The 13827-nt window shown below is 40.0% G+C and overlaps 1 protein-coding gene across 8 annotated transcripts in view; it reads left to right on the plus strand.

The window, feature by feature from the left end:
- Nucleotides 1–437: 437 nt before the first annotated feature.
- LRCH1 (leucine rich repeats and calponin homology domain containing 1) overlaps nucleotides 438–13827 on the plus strand; it is a 112748-nt gene continuing 99358 nt past the window's right edge. For all 8 annotated transcript variants that reach the window (XR_015771891.1, XR_015771892.1, XR_015771893.1 and 5 more), the window contains exon 1: nucleotides 438–718. Coding sequence is in view for 4 of the 8 variants with exons in the window: in XM_088051649.1 (XP_087907775.1) it covers nucleotides 469–718 (250 nt within the window). In the remaining 4 variants the exon portion in view is untranslated. The remainder of the gene's footprint in view (nucleotides 719–13827) is intronic.

Genomic DNA, 13827 nt, shown 5'->3' on the forward strand with positions numbered 1-13827 from the left:
CTGCAGCTCTTAACTTCCCACTGAGGAGAGCCGAGCCCGCAGACACCGCTGCCGGCACACCTGCAGGCTCCCTCCGCACAGCGCCACCCATGCAGCCCCTGGGCCCTGCTGGGCCGGGTGCCGGCAAAAGGGGCCCAAGTAGGCGGCGGGCCGGCCTCCGGGGCTGTACGAGGAAGGCTGTGGCAAGGAAACAATGGAGAGCCGCCCCCTCTCCGCCTTCCCGCTGGCACTTCCAGCGCCGGCAGCAGCGCGCCGCCGCTAGGTGGCGCCGCGGCGGGGAGCGGTGCCGGGAGGGGCGGAGCATGCGCAGTGGGCGCGCCTCGCCCGGGCCGCGCGCCTCCGCCCCCTGCCCGCGCCGCCGCCGCGAGCGGGAGGAGGAGGAGGAGGAGGAGGAAGGAGGGAGAGAAGAAGGGAGGGAGGGAGGCAGGTCCGGCGGCCCTCTCGGGTACCCCCAGCGGCGAGGGAAAGATGGCGACGCTGGGAGGCGAGTCGCAGCCCTCCCCCTCTGCTGCTCTGGCGGCGGCGGCCGGGGTGGGCGGCGGCGGCGGCGGCGGCAGCGGGGCGCTGGGTCTGCAGGCGCCGCTGAACCGCGGTCTGGAGCGGGCGCTGGAGGAGGCGGCGCACTCCGGGGGGCTCAACCTGAGCGGCAGGAAGCTGAAGGAGTTCCCGCGCAGCGCCGCCGCCCTCAGCCACGACCTCTCCGACACGGTGCGGGCAGGTGAGCCCGGGCGAGCGGCCGGGGGCGCGCAGGGAGGGGGCGGCCGGGGAGCGGGGAGGGTGGGTTTGTTGAACCGCCCGGGACCCTCTCCCCGCCCCCTCAGGCGCACTGGTGCTCCCCAACCTCAGTGTGAGGCGACCACCCACTCCCCACCCTTTCGTTCGCCTTCCCCCGGGGCCCGTCCCCACACGGAAGCCGAGCCCACCCCCATCTCTCTGTGGACCTGTGCTTTCTTTATTCCCCCCGCCTTGGTGTATGAGGTAGGTGTTTGCTTCCATATGGCTGGATCTGTACACGCTCTCCTCCATACCCCCGCTCGGCGTTTGGTGAGGCAGAGCTGCCTCTCCCGTGGCACACTGGGGGAATGTGTGGGGAATTCTTGCTCGCACCTGTCCTCTTCTCCCTCTGGGGAATGTGTGTCTCTGTGCCACCCTTCCCTGACTGCTGAGGTTTGCGGTGGCAGCCAGCCCACCTTAGATTCAGCCGCGGGAGGAATGCACACACGGTGCCAGGGTGGATACCTGCTGCTTCTGTCCTGCTGCTCGTGGGTGAACCCACCTTGCACGGAGGCGATGCAAGTCCGTATGTAACCGCATTGAGACACTCAAGTGCCTCTGAACGTGTCACCTATTTGCATGCCGTAGGTGGAGGCATGTCCATAGGAAGACGGTGTGTGGTGCAGCTGCCCCAGGGAGCATGCTACCTCTCACAAATGCCACTTGTTCAGCGCTGGGGTTGGCAGCCCCCCTTAATGTCCTTACAGTCATGTAGCCACAAGTGCCAGCTCTATGCAGTGCTACCTTCCGGGGCAAACGTTGAGAGAAATCCCTATCTTCACAGGCACTGTACTGTATTCAACAGTGGGGGACACCATCATTACATAAATCTGCAGAGGGGACAGGCATGACAACCCTGCAGGGAGGAGTGGTGAGGGGACATGTATTCAGTTGGTGTTAACTTGGCCTTCACACCTTTTTTCCAACATGAAAAAGGTACACATATTTGTCACCTAGGCAGGCAGACCCACCTCAAAGAATCATATCAGTTTTCCTGCCTCTATTTATGCCAGGTGATGGAACCTAATCCCTTCTTTACGTGGTGTCACTAGATAGAATGGTGCAAACCCGCATTAGAAGAATATATTAGTGTATTGTTAAGGTCTTTAGTGTACGGCCTGTGTGTGCCCTTGTGTCCCCATTTGCCTGCTGGAGATAGTTGTGTTGTGGCAGCAGAGCAGGAGGCGTGTAGTCACTTGTTCTTGTCCCACAAAACAGCAGGTGCTATACCTGCATGCAGACATGTGATAACATGAATCTAAATTCTCAGCTACTCCTGCACATGAGGGCATTTATGCCTTCCTGTGTGTGGAGACACATGTGCTGCCTGCTTATTGTCTCTGTCCTAGAGTTAGTGCCTCGGATGTGTGGTAGGTGTCATGTGTTATTGTTATTTAACTTTGTTACTTGATGGGTGCTGCTGAGTGGATTTCACATTGGTCTGTCTGAGGACCTATATCATCATATCAATAAAAAAAAGCAAAGGAAACTGGATGAATGAAATTACTATGAATTGATAACATGAATTACCATATTAACCATTAGCTGACTCAGTAGCAGATGTGAAAGGGGAACTTGATGTGGTCAGAAGGTAGGGGAACTGTGTGTGGTTAGAAGAATGACTTTCAGCTTGCCATCCCAAGGAAGGCATTTTTTTATCTCATTTCTTTTTTAAAGTTGAAGCCTAGCAGACATGCTGCAATACAAGGTAAATAATTTAAAAATCCAGAAATTGACCTTGTTTAGTTTGACCTAATATTGAACCAAACTGTTAGAAAACCAAATTGTATGCTGTGGAGATTATAAACCGGGAAGAAAATTGTTTGATTGGTAGTGATTGTATGTTAGTATTTGTGTATTGTGTAAGTATGCTGTACAGGCATGATCTGTGTGTAGTATGTATAGGTAGCACCTGCTTGTTACATGCTTGCTCTCTCTTGATTTTTCTAGGAAAAAAGTAGTCTTTATCTTCAAGCATTAATGTGCTTTTGTCAGAGTTTACATGGAAAACATTCAGTATGAAATTGAATGTAGAATTGTGTTTTCATTCTCTTTTTGTTTGATATAAACAGCAGTGTAGATCAGCCCATGTCTTAATCTTGCGACAACAGCAGCCCTTTTATCATTGTCCCTTTTTAGAAGAACACTGTGTTAATCTATAGTTGCTTTAAGGTATTGTTTGTAACAACTTGTTGTAACTGTTTAATGGGAACTGCCTTGAAAGTTGTGTTGATACATTTAAAAAAAAATCCATGTTTTTTTTTCATTTGTTACATAACAAATAAATAAACAGAAGAGATGCTTGACTTAAGGCCAGATTTCTGCAAATCTTGGGGCAGACTCTTGATGGGAATTTTCTTTCCTGCTTCCTCTCCATAAATATGCATAGTATGAAATTTCTTGTACGACTTGGAATATATCCTCAAAATGAGGGACTTATAGTTTTGGATCTGATGTGCTGACATGTCTGAAGTCCTGAAACACTGGGTTTTGGGGTAGAGATTGCCTTTCACTGTTTTTTTTGAGGGGAGGAGGGGATTGCCAATCTAGTTGAAAAATTAAGATACTCCTTGATGTAGAGGAGATTAGTGAGGGGGGTTGAGTTTAGAGGTCTGAGGAGCAGGGAATTTCCAGAAAACTGAAACCATGTCTGCACTTGACAGTGTTTTAGTATTATAGACTAGAAATATAATTCTTTGAGAATTCTGCTCAAGCGCTGAGTGACATGGTCAGATTGAAGTTTCAGGCAGTATCTCTGCACACAGAATGGAATTTTCATGGTGTTCAGTACTGTTAGAAGAAAATAAAACCTCTATGTAAAGTGTCTTGAGTTTAGTCAGATGTTTTAAACCACATCAGTGTGGATGCAATGCAAAAACCATTTCAAAAATAATAAATGCTATTCTTATCGCTTTTATTACAGGCTGGGTTATGCAGAAGGCAGTAGCACAATAATCACATAGTTCTTAAGTAATAGCATGCAATTATATTCCTCCAAACCACTGGGAATGCTGGAAGCATGTTACTTTATAAGAGAGCAAGCAAAGGCCCCAAAGATGTAACCATGGCTGCCTGCTGTATTACTTCAGCCTCATTCTGTGGGTTTTGATGGTGTATCTGAAGACAGATCCTCTGAACCTTTTCTGGTGAACACCTGCTCCATCCTTTTCTATTGGGTGAGCTAGGCGCATGAGGAGGGATTACTTGCTGCTGATGGTAGTGACCTGGCAGAGAAGAAAATAAATTTTTTAAATTACATGCTAGATTATTAGAAAATAATTACAAATTGAAGTATTTTATTGCTTCTTTGGACAGTATGAAATTTTGGAAGGAATGTGTATTTTTTTTTTGTGTGTGTAATAGAATACTCTATTGATAAAGAGCTCCTACCTGCTGTTTTTAAAAGTGCTTCTAAGTAGACTGTACTTGTCAGACAATGCTGTGTTGAAGACACCTTTGCCTGGCAACATCTTTGAAATAGTAGTACTAACTAATGAGAGATGTTGCTGCTCCATCCAGGGAAGTGGAACTAGATGACATTTAAAGGTTCAGACCATTCTGTGATTCTGTGTACATTAGATTGCCATAATTGATTCTTACTTATTTTCTCCACCTGTTTTATTAATGTAATTCTTCCTTCACATCTGAGAATTCTCCTAATTACAGCAGTAGATGTGCAGTTGGTTCCACCTTTTCTAAGTGCAGCTTCTACTGGGCAGGATGTTGCACATCCAGGCTGGTTTGTTTGTGCTACTGCACACTTCCAAATATCAAGTATGACCACTATATGGACTCTTGTTTAGAACTTGGTTCTTATTTGGCCACTAGAGAAAAAGATATTTGGTATGCCCCTCTCCTTTTAAGAAATCTCTGATAATTTGAATAATTAATACTTTTGAATTAATATTTTGATTAAATTGTGGGTTTTTTTGGGTAAGGCTGAGAGCCTTTCATTTTGCTCATTTTATCTAAACTCATCAATAAATAATGTCTTTATATGGCTAAAAAATGAATAGAATTGTGTTTCTTTTTCATTTCAAAAGTCAATCCCTTCCTACAGTTTTCCTGTTTTTATTTGAAGATTTCTAACCCTACTTACTTTTTTTTTTTTACATTAATAGTATCTTAAGTATATTAGGACAGGGAGAGAGAAGCAATATGTTTGCTTATTATCACCAATTAATTGAATATTACCCTGCAGCCAAAACTTAGAAGATGTAATTCTTATGGGTAAAATATGAAGATAAATCAATTCTGTGTTCATTATTATGTATCCATCAGTATATGTAACATTATTATGTATTTAACACCTTCTGACACCACCTGATAATGTGGTCTGTCTGGACATCTCTGTGCCAGCATATTCTAGCTTCTGTTTTTTACTCACAAGCAATGCTTTGGGAAAGAGCTTTATCAAACTAAAAGAGTTCTTTTAGAAACACTGTTGTGCATAGCAAGTTATAACTGCAGACACCATTTAAATTCTCTTGGCCCTTTTATTCTTCCTGAAGCCTGACAATATCCCTGCTTGTGGATCTTATAAACATCAAGGCTATTGACTTCTATTGAAAAGAGTCTATTAGTTCTCTTGCTGTAGAGTCTAGTCAGTGATGCTTTTGAAAGTTACCTCTTTTGTCTGGAGATTTGTGCCCCCATAGCTGAAATGTAGCCAGTAACTGCAGGTGCTGTTAGACTCAACACAAAATAAAGTGAATTAGCTGGCTGTCTTTGTTGCATGGAACAAATTATGGGTACACAATTGCCTGCTTACTGTTTCAGAATGTGGCTTCAGCAGATTAAGGGTTTTCTACTACTGACTGTCTGTGTGCTTGTGTCTCTCTCCCTTATGTTTGTTTGTTTTTTCTTTTTGGCTTGCTTGCTTTGTAGAGAGGCTTCAGAACTAGTGTATGGGTTAAGTGGTGGGAGCAATGCCAGCCTAAAACAAATCTGATGGAAGGAAGGGTGAAACCTCTCAATTTCAGCAGGAGTAGGCTCTGCTGTGGATTGAACCTTTACCCCCAAAGTGAACTTCCCCTTTAGGATGGCAGTTTTTAAAGTGGCTCTGCCTAGAATTGCCATGTTTGGATATGCTGTGCATGTAATTGAATAAAAGATGAAGGCTTTTGTAGAAATATTGTCACTTGGTGCATCCTTGGCCAATCTTCTTGGAAAAGACTGACTCAGAGCTCCAGAAGTGCTATTATGAAAGATCAGGTGCTACAGGTTGCCTTTCAAATGCTTTTTGGCAAGCAGTTTTGAAGATGTATTTGCCTCTGATCACTGGCCTGGTGGGAGGTAGAAGCCAAATATCCTCCCTACATTGTTTGTGAGCCTCCTTTTAGTCCTTCCTTGGTCTGTTTCTATTGTGTCTTCAGGCATAAAGGCATCTTGGTTTAGACATCTCTTAAACAGGTGAGACTATATGAATCTTAACACAATTACTATACACTGTTTTAAAACCACTGAATACTTCTGTGAGGGGAGGAGGCTGGAGCAGAATCAGTTGTGACAAAGTAGAATTAATATTTGCACAGTAGAGCTGTGGCTTGGAAGAGGAAGGGGGCAAATGCCAATGCAATAATAGGTTTGAACAAGGAAATAGATAAAAAGATACTATTAAAGGCAGAAGTGTCATAGAGAATGGAAATTTATGAACTATTGAAAATATATGAAGTCAAAGAAGGGAAATGCATGTCATAGCTTGGGATAACTGAAATCTGTAAAACTGAGGAGAAATGCCAGTTATGTTCATAACAATTGGAATTTTGTGTATAGAGAATCAGATAAACATGGAGAAAATTGTTTGGCTTACAAGATAAATGATATTTACAGACTTTATGCTACAAATAATAGTTTCAAATTCATACTTTGAAATACTAACTGTTGAATTTAAGTTCAGGAAGCTTAGCATCCATTTGTCTGCATACAGAGAACACCGTGGTTTTGCTGCTTGCAGAGTTACAGGATCAACCAAAACAGAGAGACTGGTGTTTTGTGTATCAGAATGACCATTCTAGGAAGGATGAGTAACTTCTCTGGGCTACAGGCTGACTTCTCATCATTCTGCCTGCTGTGTTCTTGCTGACTGTTAGTAAGCATTTACTAGGCTTGTGAATGTTCCCAAGCTGGTTAGATTGCTAATTCACAGTTAAAATCAATATGATTTTCATATTTCAGTTTAAATAATTGAAATGGCACTTCCCAAACCAGAGATATTTTAAACTTGTTCTGCTGAGACCAGAATTATGGAAAGTGTATCCATTTATTGTCGTCCGATGTGTAAAACTGAAAGAGCCAGTAATGTTATCCCTGTGTTCAGCGAGCGGAGCACTGTCAAAACTGGGAATGGGTGTTACATCTCCTGACTTCCGACTGTTCTCTACTAACCATGTTGTGCAAGGTATTATACACACATCAGAGCAGTTCTTTGGAATGGTACTGAGGTTTTAAGCTTCTGGAGGAATAATTCCTTTTGCTAAATTTGTGTGTAGATGTGTCTTGGTGGGAGGAGTTAATTTATGAAATTCTAATGCTTTCTCCCCAGCGTCTTTCTCTAAGGGTGTCTTGCTGGCCAGCTTTTTACTCTTTTTTTTTTTCCTTGTATGGTGCAGAACACCCTAATGCCTGTAAACCTAACTATTTAAAAATAGAAATAACAGTAACAGTCTTTTGTCCTCCTATCCTAGGCTGTAGGAGAAATATTCCTCAAGAAAAAAAAAAACAAAAAGTCAAAACTTATGAGATGATGGTTGTGGCAGAGCCAAGTGGGGGTTAGTTTTGTGCTTAATTTGGAGCCTGAGGTTTGCACTTGCTTTTGAAGCTGCATGAACTGTTTCATGTTCAGCTGAGCTTGTGTGGATTTAGTTAAAAGCTAACGGATAAGTTCATGATGATTATGTGAGGTAGATCTTCTAGGAATGGTTAGAGAAATTATGGGGCATAGCTGGAGGTTTTAAATATCAGAGTTCTTGGTCTCTATGAGAAGCAGAACAAGGGCAAAATAGCTGAGCACCATGCTGAGCAGTGACTTGTGCTGCTGAATGGATAAGGTTTTTATATTGATTTTCTGTAGATGGGTGATTTTATTCCTTGGTGCAAAGTGAAGTAGTTGTAGTATTTTTATTTCCTTTCAAGACCGTGGTGCTTTAAAATAGTAGATTAGTAACAGATTTAATTTCTAGGTTTTGGATATAACTATATAAACTAGGTGTTTTATTATTATTGAACTATAGACAGGTAGTACCATTGCTGCTGTTATATTACTGTATTTTGAGAATAGGGAGGCTTAGCTGAATTAATTCAATTTAGTCTTTTTAAGGCAAGGATATTAACAACAAAGTTGTCTGTCTATTCAGTGGGGAAGGAGGGAGAACATAGTGTTATTCATATGTTATGTAATTAAAAAATGCAGACAGTTATAAAGATTTCTGGAATGGGTGTCTGGTCAAAGCTGAAAGGAGCTTTCTCAACAGTTGGGACAGGACAAGGATGCCCTGGTTACTAAATACAGCTGTGATTGATCAAGGGGAACAGCTTAACTCAGGGTTTCCCATGCTCATTTTATGTTGTGTTTCTAGGGCTTCTTGTTTTGCTGTTGTTTTTTGAGTTCATCCCAGTTCAAGAAATCTGTCCTTTTGCTTTCCACTTTGTACAGTGTAGCTTCTCTGCTCAGTAAGTTTTGTCTGTGATCCCCTTTCTGAGGTTTGAATTCCAGTCTGGCTGAATGCCTACTCCTTGCTTGTGTTCCACTTAGCAGCCGTTCAGATTGCCTTGTGTTAGTGACTGTTTTTAACTCACTCACATGTCCTGTAACTTCCAAGGTTTGCTAGACATGGTATTTTATTTCCCCTTCCTCACTAGTGTGTTTGAGGAAAGATGTACAAACAAGAATATCCTTGTGCCATCTATCTGAAATGTCTTTTGTCATATTTTGAGACCCATCAGTTCCTTCTAGTTTCTATACAGCATCAATATGATGATGTCGCTTCTTAGTTATAATGTGCAGAAATTAAAACTGATTTACTGACTGGTTTATCATCCGTGTTATAATGGATGTTTTCATTCATTGTCTGAACTTTCGGATGTGATGGAAAACTATTATGTTAATTTGGCAATGTGCAGTTTTATATATTATTTTTCTGAGGTTTTATTTGGTGGGGGGGACAAAAAAGGCTGCAGAGTCTAAAACTTTTTTTCATTTAAAAAAATTATCAAGTTTCTCCCCCATCTTCAGAACTTTTTTTTTTCTTTCATGTGCTGTCAGAAATCCACCATAAAAAGTGAAGATAATCTGGTGCACCCTCCACAAAAAAATATTTTATGCAAGTGTTGTGGATCTTACGATTTGAAAGAAAATATGAACTTATTTAAAATAACCAATAACTTCAATTTGCTAACATTTTTAAGGGAATGTAGAGATAAGACAGTCACTATCATGGTGTAGACTATGAGACACTTTTATATCATGGTATTGCTGCTATTACTACTCTGTTGAAGTGTGCTGTGTGTGACTTTGACATTCAGCCACTCAGTCAGGAATTTCTAAGGGTAGAGAAAGTAGTCTTTTTAATTTCTTCTAATTTGAAAGCCTTTTATGTAATTATATTGATTGTTAATGTAATGACTTTAAGAGCTTAAGTCTTTAGGTAATTAATATAATGACTTTAGGATTTCTACTTTTACTGCTTCTAGTATAGCTCTTGCTGTATGTTTGCATTAAAAAAATTACTGCGCAAACTTTGCTCAGTGGGTTATTTCATTGTTCTATAATGATACAGGTTATTCCTGGTTGTATGGATTGGAGAAACTGAGAAGCAGGAATTTTGAATGGCTTAATCCAGATCTCAGAACAGATCAGAGACAAAACTGTGAATGGAATCCAACTTTGGATTGGATTTTAAATTTTTTTAAAATTTTTTTTAGTTAACTGTCAGTGTATGATATTTTGAAGAATGGATGTTGAGGCATTTGAATTAGTTTTGTTTTGGAAGATGTTGGGACAGCAGTAAAGACTTAAAACTTCCATTAAGGTGTTAAGTCCTGGGAGTGGTTTTAAATGTATTAACACAATGCAGAAACTCACTTTATAGTAGCATATGGCACAGACATACAATGCAGAAATAGTCTTGAAAAGAATATCACTATAGATTTGCAATCAGTTAAAAGTCAGGTATTATGAAAGAGTAGTAACTTTACACAATGAAAAAAAAATCAGTATTTTGGCAAGAAGTGCTGTACTCCTTCTGCCAGTTTTCATATCTTTGTACATTTGGCTTCCTAGAGAACTGAAAAGGTTATTTTTGGCCTAGTGCCCTAGGCTATAAATGGCTTCTGGAATCTCATGGCTCCGTTTGGTGTTGAGCAGTTCTGTGTGGTAGTAACAGAACTGCAGTAATTGGTAGTCTCACTGAAGCATTTTAGTTATGCACTTAAATGTTAAGCTGTGGGAGATGTGGCTCTGGGATTCCTCCAGCATCCCATTTATCAGAAAAAATTAAGCCATGTTTATCTATGAAGCATTGGTAGCCTGAAGAAAAAGAGGCTTTTTCTACAAGTACTTGTTAAAGGGAAGCAAGAGAGAGTGTAAGGTTTAGCCTCTACAGAGAAAGGCTCTACGATGAAGAAATAAATCAGGGTATTGCTGTGGGAACAGTGGAACTCAAGCATTGCAGTTGAGACTGTACATGTAGACAATAGAAGGAGTCTGTGAAGTTTCCTTGTGTTTGTATCCAGTGTTGCAGGGTTTACCTTTAAAAGGGAAAAAATCCACCCCAACCCCGACACTGCCCTCCCCCAAGAAACAAATGTACTGGTTACTAGATGTGAATGTATGCTTATTATAAATTAAAGTTTTTGAATAATTTCTAAATAATTTGGATGGCGTTTTAAACCAGGAGTTTGAAATAGGAGAATAGTGAACAGGCTAGTTAAATCTGAAAAACCTCATACCAATAAAAGGTCTGAAAAGTTGCAAAAAAGCCAAGAGGTTGCTTCCCTCTATGTGCCTCACAAATCTGTTAACTTTTTCCACAATTTTTTGTATTGGACTAAATAGGAATAATACATGGTGCTGCAAGAAAGTAAAGTTTTCAGGAATAGAATTAATGAAAATAAAACACTTTTTTTTTTCTTCTTGCATGTGAAGTCAACGTAGACAAATTCTGTGTGAGAATCAGTTTTTCTAGACATAGCTTGTAAACATTCATAGAACCCTCATTTTAAAATCATCCAAGAAATCAATATTGTGTCTTTTGTGTTCTAACTTTGCAGTGTAAGGCTTTGTTAACACAGTAATCTGGAATTATGGCCAAAATAAAATGAGTTCTGATCAAATTTGTGATCACACAAATTTGAGATGATCGGTTTAATGAATGGCTTTTCAGAGACAGTTATCAGGTTTCGTTATTGGTGCTAAGACTCTAAAATGAAGAAATAAATCATGGTATTGATATGGGCTAGTGAAGCATGAGCATCTCAGAGAGCTAGCTATGTCCAAAATTACAGTTTCTAAAATACAAATCCTCTTGTTCTGAACAGTTTATGAAAAACAGTAATTCCAGATCAGCTTCTGTAGAATACCTGTGCTCAGTGTACAGAAAGCTTGAATTTTGCTTACTGGACCAAGCAGAAACCTTGCCAATTTTCCTAAGTACAGGCATCCCTGTAAAACAGTCTTTTGTTTTGTGTTTTGATGGCTGTGTACTATATGCTGGTTGTATTTCTTGCTTGTAGCCTCCAGAAAAATAGTTTTATAGAATGTTTGTTTGCACTTTTGAAAAGTTATTTTTGTTAAGATACTTACTGAAGATAAATCACATTCTTGGTTAACAGTATTTGAAGGAATTAGTCTGTGTCTAAAAATTTTTCTTCTTTGTCTCTTAACAAAACTGTCTTGTTTTTCAATGTTCTCATCATAGAAATAGATATTTGCAGTCAGGAGGTATTCTGCTTGTAATCAATTCAGCTTGGAAAAAAGCAAATATTACTTGTGCTCAGTCTTAGTGTATTTACATTATGCCAGTGTGTTAAATATATTGAGTGTATTATACATATAAAGATATTTTACCTGCTTTATGAATGATAGTTTTATTTTTTTGTATGTTTCTAAACTCTTCCTTGGTGCGTGAAATAATGGTAGCATGAGGATAACCCAATGAATATGTGTGAAAAAACAGAACATAGGGAGAAATATATTACTTTATTGGTAATTATTATGATTAAGTTACTAAATAAAGGTTATGTGAACATAAAAACTCTGTTTTTCCTGTGGAAGAGTGTAAAGAAATCATTGGGAAGCAGTCTTGCAAAGAAGAAAATGGTAGAGTGTAGTAAGCTGCCAGGGTTTTTTGCTTTAGTAGCAGAAGCTGCTTTCTTTTAGATGAGTTTCTCTAATATTCAAGAGTATTTAGTCAGTCCTGTTCTTTACCAGATGTCTCACCTTATTTTGTGCTGCTGTTCACATTCTGATGCTAGTGGACTATCCTTGCTGAAACGTGTTGAAGCAATTGATTTGTCTTAATAAGAGAGACTTTTATGTTGATACAGTTTGTCCTTTTGCCTGATGCTGGCCATCAATTTCCCTGCATGAGTCTGTGTATCTAGATCAGAAATCTATGGCTCATTGTACTGTCTCAATTTTAAAGTATGCCAGTGATAATAGTATGATTGATTATATATTTCCTTTAGAAACAAATAAGAGATTACACAGCAATTTTATATTTTAACTTCAACTTCTGGTCATTTATTCCTTTTTCTTCATTAGATCAGCTAATCCACTGTAGCAGACATTTACTCTTCTGCAGCTGTTAATACATTACTTTTTAATTTGCATTTAAAAAACTTAGATATTTGATTGATGGGGGATAATTCCAATTACGGTAATTTAGGATGCTGCTACAATTGTCCATCTAGCTTCCTGCTGAAAGCAACTGCCCATAAATAGGGTGACAACCTAAATGGTGATGATGGTGGATTTAAACTACTAAGACAGGCTTGAAATTGTGGTGTTAAGGAGCTGGCATGTGATTTTGCCTGCTGTGCCTGTTCTTGGGGAGGAAACCGCCCTCAGAGCAGTGGGGGACAGAGCTGAGGCTGCTCCTATCTTACATTGCTCTACTAAATGTTGCCAGGGCTTGTGAGACAGTCCTAAACAGATGAACCTTTGGTGTTCTGCTATGAAATACAATTTCAGATCCCAAATCTTGCCATTTCATGAAACCTTACAGGTTTTTGGGTGCTTTACTAGTTTTATTGTCTTTTATTTTTTTATTTATAACTGGACATAGCAATTTGTGAGATGCTTGGTAAATACATCTTGGGGCAATGTTTGTTCAGCTTATTTCTCAGTAGTCTCTGTTAATGCACCCAACTTCCATTTTAGTAATTTGCACCTTCGACTTGATGGGAGCTTATGATTGTCATTGTTCCAGGCTTATGCTATCATTTGCCAAAACTGTGATTCTATGATTGCATTCTTCCTGGTTTTATTTTTATGTTTTCATATGACAGAGTTAAATATGACCTTGATTGTGTCTGATCTACCATGTGCTCCAGGTCCCCATGTGTCTGTAACTTGGCCTTGCTGTGACTTATAGCACCACTATTGTCAATTACTCACAGATTTTATTAACAATGGCTTTGTATTTTTATTATTTTATTAGCAATGTCTAGGGAGGAAAGTCTTGAAAATCCTGACTTATGTTGGGTTGTGCAGAAATAAAACTAATTTCTTGTATGAGACACTTAATGATTTCCTTGAGGTTATTGTTCATTTTCTCTGAGTAGGTGTTGGATTAACATTCTACAACCACATCAAAATGACTGATGTTCTGGTGTGCGCAAATAAAAAATCTCTTCTAGTAGATGGTATATTTGTATGAGCTTGGAGAATGTGATTTGTTTCCATGGTGTACAAACCCTAGCTTATGCCCTACCATGTCTTTTTTAAGATATTGAAGTGGACTTCTGTGATAATTTTTCACTTGCGTCTCCTTTCATAAAAGTGAAGGTTATGCATAATACTGAGGAAGGTTTTAAATCAAATACAGGTGAAAT

Source organism: Pseudopodoces humilis, chromosome 2 (assembly GCF_049639895.1).
Source record: "Pseudopodoces humilis isolate 2021_Gansu_Grassland_sample_001 chromosome 2, ASM4963989v1, whole genome shotgun sequence".
Lineage (NCBI taxonomy): Eukaryota > Metazoa > Chordata > Aves > Passeriformes > Paridae > Pseudopodoces > Pseudopodoces humilis.